Genomic DNA, 12,823 nt, shown 5'->3' with positions numbered 1-12,823 from the left:
CAGAAAAATAATTCACAATCTTGCTAACCCAGTTCAAAACCCAACTGTGATTGTAGATTTAATGGGTATGTGTATGTGTATGTGAGAATGTAGAGATAGAAGTGTATATGAGAATGGAATAAGAATAGAGATGAAATGGATATTGCAAAATTGTATTGAATGAAATCAAAGGTACACAATCTGAGCAATTAATTGTGACTCTAGTCGTAACTCTTATAATTTTTTTGGGAAAAATTTGATGAAATCAAAGGCACACCCCTAGTTGTGACTCTTATAATTTTTTTGGGAGAAAATTTGATGGTATGAGTATAAAGGGATGCGGGGCGGGGCGGGTGGGAAAAAATTTAATACCGCAACCCGCCCCATAAATCACGGGTTGGCATATTTAGGGTCCACACTTTTCTAGAATTGTCTTATGTCCGTTATTGGTGGGGCGGGTTGGTGCGGGGTAGGGCGAGTTCGCGGGTACGGGTGGAATATGCACACCCCTACTTTGCAGGGCGGGTTGTGAAAAACATGTAAATCCAGCTCAATCCGACCCGCGCCCACCCCTACAGCCAGCCATGGCTGCCACTCATCGACATCATCAACAGCATCCTCTTCATCTTCATCGGCGGACTCTGCTATCTTCTGGTTGATCTCCTAGCTGATCGTTATCAATGAAGTGCTGATTTTTTGATTGGCCGGGCTCTTTATCGCCCCATTGCTAACAAACGAATCAATGCAAATAAAACTCAGTAATTTCAAGATGTCAAATATTAGTCTAAATTTAGAAAATATACATAGAAACAAAGATTGATCATGTAAACATCAGCAAAATATCCATTAGTCACATCTGCCATCCAATTGTATACGTAACAACATTTGCCCATGTCCTTCAAAAACCTCTCACCCATATCAATCCTACCAATCTTGTAGCACCCGTATATCAAAAATGGTATCACATTTTTTTTATCCGGCAAAACCCCATGTTTGCAATCATCCATCTAAAATTAAATATGACATAATTCTTAAAAAGAAGTACATACCTGTGACTTCCCAAAACTACCTATTCTTGCCTTTTATGATCAATATATGGGGTTTGGTGGTTTTGCCTTCATGTTTGGAGCTGTAGTAGAAACGTAGCAATAGAACTGAAAAATGCCAACGACACAAAATAAATTGGTGAAAGCTTCAAATGTGTTTCTTTTAACACTAATCGGCTCCTCTCCATTTCAATGTGAGACAGTTGGCTGATGGGTTTATTTAAATGACAAAACATGTGAATCACATGTTTTATCATACAACTTGCTTGGTCATAAGGGTCACATGATTTTACACGTAGAAATGAAATTCAAATTAGATTTGGGGAACTCTTGTCCGTCTCAAATTCATACACCACAACACAGACCAAATAAGAAGAGGATTTTCTAAGACAAATGACTCCAAGCAAAAGTAAAATCCAAGTTCCAAAAGAAATGCAAAAATATGAAAGAATATTCCGATATATATATATATATATATATATATATATATATATCTGTGACAATCTTACTATTTAAATCATAATCCTAACTAAAATATGGTTTCAGCTTCATCTGGATCAATATTATTGTGAATAGATGCTCTTATTGTAATAATTAATGTTGATAAAAATAATATATTTTTTGCTGCTTAGTATTCTCTTGAGGAGTTGGAGATCCCTTGGTTTATTCTTTTGGAGAATTTGAGGCATACTAAAAAGTTAATTATCAGTCAATTAAATTTTAGAGCGTTACATAAACCATCTCTTTGGTAGCGACCAGCCACCACAACTAGAAGCTTTGGGGTAGTCGCACTACCCCCGATTACCATCAGGTTGAAATAGTACACATGCCTCCTCAAACTAAAATTCAATTAGCAATGTCCTCTGAACTATAGATTGCATAACCCCTCATAATCAAACAAACAAACAAACAAATAAACAAAAACGAAGAAGGAGGTGCAATGTATCCATTTTGTTTCCAAAAAAAGACAAAAATGCAATGAGACAAAAATAACTTTAAAAATTCAAGAAAAAAATGGATAAAAAGACATGGGTATGGCCCACGGCTGCTGCTATGGGCCGGGGTCTGTTTCCACTTTTTTTGAATTTTTTATTGAGGGAATATTTGTCATTTGGGGGACATTGAAAATTTTTAATAGGTTGGAAGGGATATTAATGCAAGCTTTAGCTCGGGAGAAAACATTGCAAATTAGGTGTTAGTTTGAAGGGGTGTATATACTTTTTTCAAAAAGTTTCAATTCTCTTAAATACTAAAAATATTGCACTATCCACATAACAACATGAGCAAGGACACATCAGAATTTCCCCTTGTATTATTTCGGATGAGTTCCAAAACTTGTGGCGGAATGGTAAACAAAGAGTACAACTTTTTATACTTCTAATATCTATCATACACATTGAACTGTGAAATGGAATGAATTTGACGGTGGAAACTACTTGTATTGAAAGATTGGACATAAACAAGTTGATTCAAGCTCAACCAAGCTCAAAAAGGATGAAAATACAATTGAGTTTCTTGATTTTTCAGTGTCCAATCCAATCGATCCCTTTCTCTAAGTAATCTTTATAACTAGCCAGTTTAACCCAGCAAGTTACATCTTCTACGCATTTTTAAAACAAAAGCTAGATTTCATTGGAATGATTCATCTTCATTCGCTGCTACCAGGGCCGGAAGGTGATAAATTTATGTTGTATTTTTTTTATATTTAAATATTTATTTTTTTCGAACAACTCGCAAAATTCATTTTTATTAGGAGACATTTAATTTCAACAAATGTCATATTTTGTGTTGGGCTACATATAATTCCTTTTTATGAAGAATTTAATTTACTTAATTCTAAAAATTATTTTAACGGACAACTTAGTGTAAGTTTAAAGTTCATGTAAAATTATAAATTTAATAACTTTTTCAGAGGTACAATTAATGTAGCATTCCAATTTTATTTTATTTTTTTTATTTTCCTTAATATCTTAAAATTCAATTCTTTGTATTTATTTTTTTATAGTAATTGAGGCCTTAATTAAAGAGTGTTGGCTAACTTTTTTTTCATAATATATTTATTTTACCATAATTATGGTCTTAATTAAAGAGCATTGACTAACTTTTTTTTGTCATAATTGGGCTTTATTGATTTATTTCTTTTTTATAAAAGAAAATTTAATTAAACTATGATAGGGGGCCTTAGGCGATTGCCTAATTTGCCTAGCCATTCAGCCAGCCTTGGCTGCCACTCATCGGCATCATCAACAGCATCCTCTTCATCATCATCGGCGGAGTCTGCTATCTTCGGGTTGATCTTCTAGCTGATCGTTATCAATGGAGTGCTAATCTTCTGACTGGCCGGGCTATTTATCGCCCCATCACTAACAAACGAAACAATGCAAATAAAACTCAGCAATTTCAAGAAGTCAAATATTAATCTAAATTTAGAAATTATACATAGAAACAGAGACTGATCATGTAAACATCAGCAAAATAGCCATTAGTCACATCAGCCATCCAATTGTATACGTAACCCCATTTGCCCATGTCCTTCAAAAACCTCTCACCCATATCGATCCTACCAATCTTGTAATACCCATATATCAAAAATGGTATCACATTTTCTTTATCCGGCAAAACCCCATGTTTGCAATCATCCATCTAAAATTAAATACGACATAATTCTTAAAAAGAAGTACATACCTCCCAAAACCGCCTATTCCTACCTTTTATGATCAATATATGGGGTTTGGTGGTTTTGCCTTCATGTTTGGAGCTGTGGTAGAAACATAGCAATAGAACTGAAACATGCCAACGGCACAAAATAAATTGGTGAAAGCTTTGAATGTGTTTCTTTTAACACTAACCGGCTTCTCTCCATTTCAATGTGAGACAGTTAGCTGATGGGTTTATTTGCATGACAAAACATGTGAATCGCATGTTTTATCATGCAACTTGTTTGGTCATAAGGGTCACATGATTTTACAAGTAGAAATGGAATTCAAATTAGATTTGGGGAACTCTGTCCGTCTCAAATTCACACACCACAACACAAACCAAATAACAAGAGGATTTTCTAAGATGAATGACTCCAAGCAAAAGTAAAATCTAAGTTCCAAAAGAAATGCAAAAATATGAAAGAATATTCCGAAATCATTTTTAGCAAAATCACTTTTACCTATATATATATATATATATATATATATTTGTGACAATCTTACTATTTAAATCATAATCCTCAGCTTCATCTGGATCAATATTTTAATAACCATGATAGTGTTTGGGTGTTGGTATGGTCTTAAAGAGTCTACAAATTAATATACATAATCATTTCACTTTGAAAAGGACAAAAAGTTTGAATTCAGTTATCTTTTTGTGACATTGTGTTTTGTTAATTGAAAAGGAAAAAAAAAACACTGTTGAAGATAATTTGTACATTCAATTGAAATCATAATAAGAAAAATATGATTATGAATAGATGCTCTTATTGTAATAATTAATATTGATAAAAATAATGTATTTTTGCTGCTTAGTATTCTCTTGAGGAGTTCAAGATCCCTCGGTTTTATTCTTTGGAAGAATTAGACTTTGAGGCATACTAAAAAGTTAATTATCAATTAATTTTTTAGGGCGTTACATAAACCATCTTTTTGAAAGTGATCAGCCACTACAACTAGAAGTTTTGGGGTGGTCGCACTACCCCCGATACCATCAAGTTGAAATAGTGCATATGCCCCCTCAAACTAACATTCAATTAGCGATGTCCTCTGAACTAAAGATTACATAACCCCATGCCCAAAAAAAAAAAAACCTACAAAAAATGTGCAATGTACCCATTTTGTTTCCAAGAAAAAAAGACAAAAATGCAATAAGACAAAAATAACCTTAAACATTCAAGAAAAAAATGGACAAAAAGCCATGGGTATGGCCCACGAACGCTGCTATGGGCCTGGGTCTGTCTTCACTTTTTATGAATTTTTTATTAAGGGAATATTTGTCATTTGGGGGACATTGCAAATTTTTAATAGGTTGGAAGGAACATTAATGCAATCTTTAGCTCAGGAGAATACATTGCAAATTAGGTGTTAGTTTGAAGGGGTGTAAGTACTTTTTCCAAAAAGTTTCAATTCTCTTAAATACTAAAAATATTGCACTTTCCACATAACAACATGAGCAAGGACACATCAGAATTTCCCCTTGTATTATTTCGGATGGGTTCCAAAACTTGTGGCAGAATGGTAAACAAAGAGTACAACTTTTCATACTTCTAATATCTAGCATACACTGAATGAAACTCTTTCTTATACTTTCTGTTTTCTCATGAATATGGTAGCCTCAGGCATTTTTAGCAACAGAAAGGCCATTTTGGTGTATTAGCAATATGCACAGGCCTAAAATCTAAAGTTCATCTTTCGGAGGTACTTGGAAGCATTGTTCATCCCAGTTGTATGGGAACTTGAATTTTGCTGCAGTGTGAGGCATGAACCAGTCCTCATATATAAACCTGAAAGCAAGTGTCAGAGTGCAAATATTTCCTTGGAAACAAAAGAGGGGAAAAAGGAAAGAAAGAAAGAACCAAGAATGAGACAAATAAAGCCTACCTTGCCTTTTGAAACAAGTGGGTTGTAATGTTACGTACCATCCTTTTACTCTTCCAAAGTTGATGTAGCAAATCTAATGATTGTTTTAAAAGCTACGTCAACTTTGAATAGATAAAAAAATGATACATAACATTACTACTCTCTGCAAACAGAGAACTCTCATTGTTGTACTTTCAACACATGAACACACATGCTATGCATGTATATAAGTACGTACATATACATAGGCATGAAAGATATTTAAAGATAAAGCCACATCAGCTCTAAGAAAATTAGATTGTGTAGGTATCACAAGAAGATCGATAGATGGTCCTCAATAATAATGATTGTGATAACTTGGTCCTAGTTTGAATTAAGGGTTAGTTAGCTACTGTGAGAGACACAACTGTTTCAAGTCTCAAGCAACACTTACTATAAAATACTTAAGCCAGATCTACTCACTTTGGTCCTCTTTCAAGCTAGAATAGAAAATGTGGAAAGCAATATATCAATGATAAATACGGAGTCAGCAAGAGTATATAGCAATAGATATTACATACACTCTGACTGGCGGACGAGATATAACAACAAGCATTTGCAAATCTTCATATTCATTTGAATTCCATACCTGCAATGAGGATTAAAAAAACCTAATAATAAATACCAGAGGATGATTGTTCAAAATTGTCAACAGGGCACAATGAAAAGGGGTATGTCAAGACTCAGGAAATAAAAATAAGGTCCCTGATATAAAAAGTCAATAAAAATAGAGTAAGTGTTTGTGTGCATATACAAGGAGTTCTTTCAAATTATAGTCATTATTTTCTAAATAAATTAAGTTATCTGTTGTTTTTACCAACATAATGAATAAAATAAATGTTAACTACCTAGACATTCTCCAAGCAACAAATCAGCAGCGCTTGGGAAACTCACATTTAAGGGCATCATCTAAGTATAACGATGTCATTAATCATGTCTCTGAATCAATCAATTAATGAAAATGCTTCAAATCAACAATTTGCAACTGGCAACTTGAAGCCAAATCCGGCATGTCAACGCGCATTTTTTTACCATAAGATAAGACATAAGAATTTAGAGCCATTTTGAATGCAAGCTCTGTTAAATCCCATTAACACATCTGAAAGAGATGATTCTTTGTTTTCTTAATCGAATCATTGCTCAGTGTGCCCTGACTTCAAGATCTACAAGTGCTCCTGGACAGGTAAAGTTCTGGTTTTATCTTCTATGGTCTTCTAACTCAATCTGTTTGAACGTTGTCAATGATTCAATCTGTTTTCTCAATCGATCATTGATCAGTGTGCCCTGGCTCAAGAGCTACAAGAAGCGCTACTAGACAAGCTTTTATCTTCTGGGGTTTTCCGACTCAATCCATTTGAACATCATCATCTTAATCACACTTACCTTGTAGCATGTCATTTCCTTATTGACCAACATTTAGCTTTGTTGTTATTTCATAAAGTATTCCTTTCATTTTGATTAAATTAAACATGAAAAGGTGCCAGAATTATGACCACCCAACTCTAATCTGGCACTCCCATCCTCCTCAATTCCTACCCTTTTGCAAACAATAAAGTCAATGCATCAAAATTCATTTTATGTACTTCATTTTTTTCCTAGTTAAAATGAATTCCTTGTGATTCACAACATCCCTCTAGAATTGTTCTTTGCACCTAACATTAGCATATATCAGAGAAATTTACAACGTTAGATAACATATTCTAACACCATTAGGAAACAATAGATATAGAATGGTTTACCTGGTGAGCATCATTAACAGGGATATGAAATGTGCTATTAGAATAGATTTTGAACTCTTGAGGCTTTCCAGGGTACTTCTCATGTGAACTTGATGCAAGATACAGAGTGCCACTTCCCTTAAGAACAACAAAAACTTCTTCACAGGAGTGCCTGTGAATTGGTGTAGCTGATCCCGGGGCAAATGTTTGAAGCCATAACTCAACCTGTAAAAATATAAAACTTGCATTATATAATTTTAAAAATAGATGTGTAACATCTTCAACTTGGTATTCTATAGACTTATAGCCAGAGTTGGTTCACGCCAATGCAAGGAATGCACGGCTTCTAGAAAATAAGAGTTTGGAATTGTTCAAATATACGAACAATGTGTATATTATCGGATAAATATCAATAAGATAATCATATTATGATCATGATATAAGGCACATTATGTTAATCCTCCAGAAAACAAGATTCTTGCTTACAATACTTGAATCAATCAAGCTCTGTGTTTGGTGAATGGTTTTCTTTACAATCTCCTTGTTCAAGCTTCTCATATGATCTTTCCATTCATATGAAGAAAATATGAACTATAAACCAGAAGAAAAGGTAAATTCTCAAATGAAATTTGTTTAAAGGATACCTCTTTCATCCCATGCATGACCGAACCTGCAATAGTTATATGGGACAAACCTCCCCTTCCATAGTTATCCTGAGGAAGCTCACTGATATTTCTTATCAGTGGTAATCCTGAGCCGAAAGGAAGAAAAAAAAATTCCTTAACTGATATGAACCGGGCTTTTTCACCAAAGAGCACAATCTAAAGGACATAGAGAACTCAAACTAACACAGTCAAGTATTCTTTGTCATCCTTGTCCAATTCTTCTCAAATATAACTCTTCCAGTAAAATTCACATCCCATACCATCGCAGGAAGAAAAGTAGACAAAACCGTGCGTCAATTATTTTATAATATTATTATGTTTATAAACATGCTTAAATGAGCATAAAGTGATCCGAAGTCTAAATCAAATTCATGCACTGTACATTTGTTTTTCTCTTTATGGTTGTGAAAATATTCATAAAACGAATCTCCCATATATCAGTGCATAAACAATTTGGCGACATGAGCCATACAATTCAATTGACTCGGATAAAATATCAGACAAATCAAAATGACAAAAATTCTGGTATATGGAACAAATTCTGTCCTTACCACTCAGATTCATAAACCGAAAGCCCAAATGTCCAATACCCAGATGCATAAACCAAGCATGAGGCATCAAAAGCCCAGAAAGCAAATACCCACGAATCAAAAACCAATATATATAACATGAATTTCCGTTCCCACACTACAAACCCAATAAAACCAAGCATCGTGCACAAAACAAAGTTCAGGCTTTTTGGGTCTACCCCAGAAGATAAACCGATGAAACGTGAGAGCAGGTATAGCAATGAACTGCGTGAAAGTGAAAGGTAACAAAAGCAAGAGCTACTCACCCTTGACTGAGCACTGGGAAGCCTCCGCTCTTGCAGATAGTAAGAGCAACGCAAAGAAGATAGCGAGACAAAGTCCGGCCATTTTTTTTTCTCTAAGTAGTAAGTTCTAGCACCTACTACATTCTGTGCCTTCCTCTTTTATAGTGCGACCTCTGAAAAGCGAGCCGCTGTTGTTTTTGCCTCGCAGAATCTGGTAAAGCCGTTTACTTTTGTGGCAACCTTGCGTGTTAGGTCGATTTAGGAAAATCGACTTAAGATGCTCTTAAAATATTGAGAAAATTATATCATCACCTCATTTGATTAATCTAAATTACAAATCGGTCTCTCTAGTATCAAAATTAATTTAAAAATCTTTATACTTAGCTTAATTTATAAATCGCTCTTTAAAGTCAAATTTCATTAAAAATTTTAACAAATATTATTAGGCGTCATGTCAGCACTAATAAGATGGCGTAACGTTTTAATCATAATAAAAACAAAAAAAAGAGTATATTAAAAACTTAAAAAATTAGTTTTTAACAAAAAAAAAAAAAAATTGAAAAGAGAAACTGGCAACCATGCAAGCCAATGGATAACATTTAGAGATATGTTATTTGTACAATTCTTACACAACAATCGCACAATAATGCTGATGTGTTCAACATTTTTTTTTAAAAAAAAAAAATATTGAAAATGCTGGATACATCATTGTGCAAAATTATTATCACTATATAAGAATCTTTTTTTCTTTTCTTTTTTTTTTGTCTATTTACTTGAACCAAATTCCATGTCTTGCATGTTAAAAATTAGCCAACAATATAAGTGCATGACTTACCGTCAATCTGGTTGTGAATGGGTTGTAGCACATCGTCTTGCAACTTCTTGAAATTGGGTGAATTGACAGAGAAGAATCTTGCTCCGACGAGGTCCGATGAAGAGCTAGCCCGTTTGCTCACCCCATTTATGAGATTAAAATGAAGTCTTTTGTGTGCATGACTAAATTGAAAGGAATTTGTGAGAGTTTCAAATGCTCGAGCCCTATCATGTGGCACTCCAACCACATGGTCAAACAGAAACTACAGGATAATCATAAGGTCTAACTATAGTTTAGAAGGTATAAAAAGGAAGGTTTTCCCCTGCACTTGAATGTCGAGCATTTGGAACTCTTATGCTGACAACCCTAAAGCCAAAAGCCACCAGACCTTTATTCTCGAAATATAACCCATACCAGATTGTCTTATGCTGTAGAGTCCAACCTCTCTAGTTACACAACATGCTAGAGCATAAGGCACAATAACAAGCTCCAAAGCTCGAATCCCTAAAAACGTTTATCCATTCTTGTTTCTTCGATGACACAGACTCAATAAACTCATACCAAAATTCCAGTCGTAGGATTTTGATCCTTTGATGACACGGACTCGATGAACTAATATCGAGATCATAGTCGAAATCGAACGATTTCGGTCTTTTAATGACATGGCGGACTCGATGAACTAATACCGAGATCCCAATCGAATGATTTCGATCCTTCGATTACCCATACTCAATGAACCAATATCGAGATCATAGTCGAAGGATTTCGGTCCTTCGATGACACGAAACCGATGAACTAATACTCAAATCTCATTCGAACGATTTCAGTCCTTCGATAAAACGGAATTGATGAACTAATACCGAGATCTCAGTCGAACGATTTTGGTCATTCAATGACACAAATTCGACGAACTAATACTGAGATTCCAGTCGAAGGATTTTGATCCTTCAATGACACGGACTCATCAAAATCCTGCAGTATGACATGTTTAAGTGTTTTACATTTATGGTCATTACATGTTCAACCGAAATCCTTCTCCTTTAATCACTCATCCATAAACTTTCAAGTTAGTTTCAACAAACACCAACGATAAATAGAACATGATCAATAAAATCTTTATATAATAATCCCCAAAAATGAAATTTACCTAATAACACCACAAAATATCAATAAAATCCAATAAGTCATTATCATCTAAAATTACCAAAGAAATTTCTCAATTTCATATTTTCATTATCATCTAAAATCACCAAAGAAATTTTTTTGTATGCATGCCTAGATTAAAAGGAATCAGTGAGAGTTCCCAATGCTGGAGCCCAGTCATGTGGCATTCCAACCACAAGGTCAAATAAAAACTACAAAATACAAGGTATCATAAGGTCAAACTTAGGATACAAGGTATCAAAAATATATACACATAGTTATGTTTGTACTTCAATTATATATGTATGACACTTAGGATTGTAAGATAGGTCTTCAAACAATCAAACAAGATATGTAGGGCATCCCATTAGATGCCCTTTGCATTTATGGAATAAAATAATGTTATATATAGCACCACTATCTTACTATACTGACATAATTTTGTTAATCCATCCATAGATCAAGACTAGTTAAAAGAAAAGAAAAAAATCAATAGTTAATTGACAATACTAGTCAACATAGTAAAATAGTAGTGTAGTATATATCATTTCTTAATGAATAAGTTAACTCAAACATTACATACATTCTTAGTAGTAGCATCCCATCTATGGCAATAAAGAGAAGCTGACCTTTCTGGGCTTGTGGAGAAAAATGCTTTGCGGGTTTTCTTGATCCCATTGGCCAGAGCAAAAAAACGTTAATACCACCTTGAGGAAGACTTCGGGGGCTCAATATTATAAATGGAATTTTAAAATACACATCAATTTTACGAGGATATATAAAAAGAGAATAAAAAGATTATTTTTACTACCTAACGTTACTAATTAAAAATACATGCAAATATCATATACTTCAAAAATATATATCAAGTAATCTCAACATATATTTAGGGCTGGCAATTTTTGACATAGCTCAGAAACCTGACACGAAGTTAAAAGGTTGGGGTTAAGCTTAAAAGGGTTCGGGTCATAAAAGGGTTGACCCGTTTAATAAACGGGTCATAACGAATCAACTCATTTGACTAGCAGGTCAACCCTTTGACCCATATACTTAAACCTTTTTTTTTTCAACATTAAAAAATAAATATAAATAATCTTGTTACCTCTCTTTTTCTTATTGTCTAACGAGTAAAGATTAAATTAAAAAGATCTCACAAAAGACAAAATAAGTCTTTTTCTTATATTGAGTTATAACTTGAACTAAAAGGGCAAAGAATAAGAGAAAAAAAAACTCTTAGAAACAGATATGAGATTTGCTCCCTCTTCCTCTTCATTTCCTTTCTACTCTCTTCTCCTACCATCCTCCCCCTATTCTGATTTTTTATTTTGTTTGCAAGTGTTCTTCGACCAGATCAACAATTTTGGCCTCTCCGTTACGCATCCGTTCATCTACCTCCGTGTTGTGCTGGTCATCTCTTCCATGGCCGCTACTGCTGTTTGCAGGTTGTATTTTTATTTTGAATAAGAGTTTCTTCTCCATAGAACTACCCTCATGGACGATCTATGAGATGACAGTTAATCAGGTGTGAGGGGTTATCCCTCATGGCATGTATAGTTCGGTGTGAGGGTTATCTCTCATGGCCTGGATAGTTCGGTGTGAAGGGTTATCTTCCATGGCTGGTTTAAATAAATTTTTCTTAGATATTTGGCTACCCTTGTCTTTGATCTAGTTTGCTCGAAGCAGATAAGCTCTTTAACTATTTTTGTACATGAGTTAGTGAAAGATTTTTGTTTGTATTTATGAATTTGTAACCTCATAGCATGTAGCTATGATTTTGCTTTTTGCTTTATACTTTGTGATTTAAGAGCTTTATGCTCGTGATCTTTAATCAGTGAAATACTCAATTTTTTATTTTTATTTTTTTCTTCGAGTTTTCGAACTTGAAGTTAAACCAAAACAAGTAAATAATAAAACAATTCAACATTTCATACTTTCAACTGTGGAGTAATATGATCATTCAAACAATATGACTTTTTTATAGTTTTTATTTGTGTTTTTGTTTTTATTTTTATTTTTATTGACTTTATTATATAATGGGTCAAC

At 33.9% G+C, this 12,823-nt stretch overlaps 1 protein-coding gene across 1 annotated transcript; it reads right to left on the bottom strand.

The window, feature by feature from the left end:
- Positions 1-5,185: 5,185 nt before the first annotated feature.
- On the bottom strand, positions 5,186-9,014 carry LOC133851810 (auxin-binding protein T85). Its single transcript, XM_062288394.1, has 5 exons — positions 8,845-9,014; positions 7,989-8,095; positions 7,366-7,569; positions 6,148-6,215; positions 5,186-5,511 (listed from the first exon to the last, which is right to left on the bottom strand). The coding sequence occupies exons 1-5, from the start codon at positions 8,924-8,926 to the stop codon at positions 5,406-5,408; spliced, it is 567 nt and encodes a 188-aa protein (XP_062144378.1). The 5' UTR covers positions 8,927-9,014; the 3' UTR covers positions 5,186-5,405.
- Between the last annotated feature and the right edge of the window lie 3,809 nt (positions 9,015-12,823).

Source organism: Alnus glutinosa, chromosome 12, assembly GCF_958979055.1.
Source record: "Alnus glutinosa chromosome 12, dhAlnGlut1.1, whole genome shotgun sequence".
NCBI lineage: Eukaryota > Viridiplantae > Streptophyta > Magnoliopsida > Fagales > Betulaceae > Alnus > Alnus glutinosa.
Note: the sequence above shows the minus strand (reverse complement) of the source record. Positions and strands in the feature narration are given on the sequence as shown.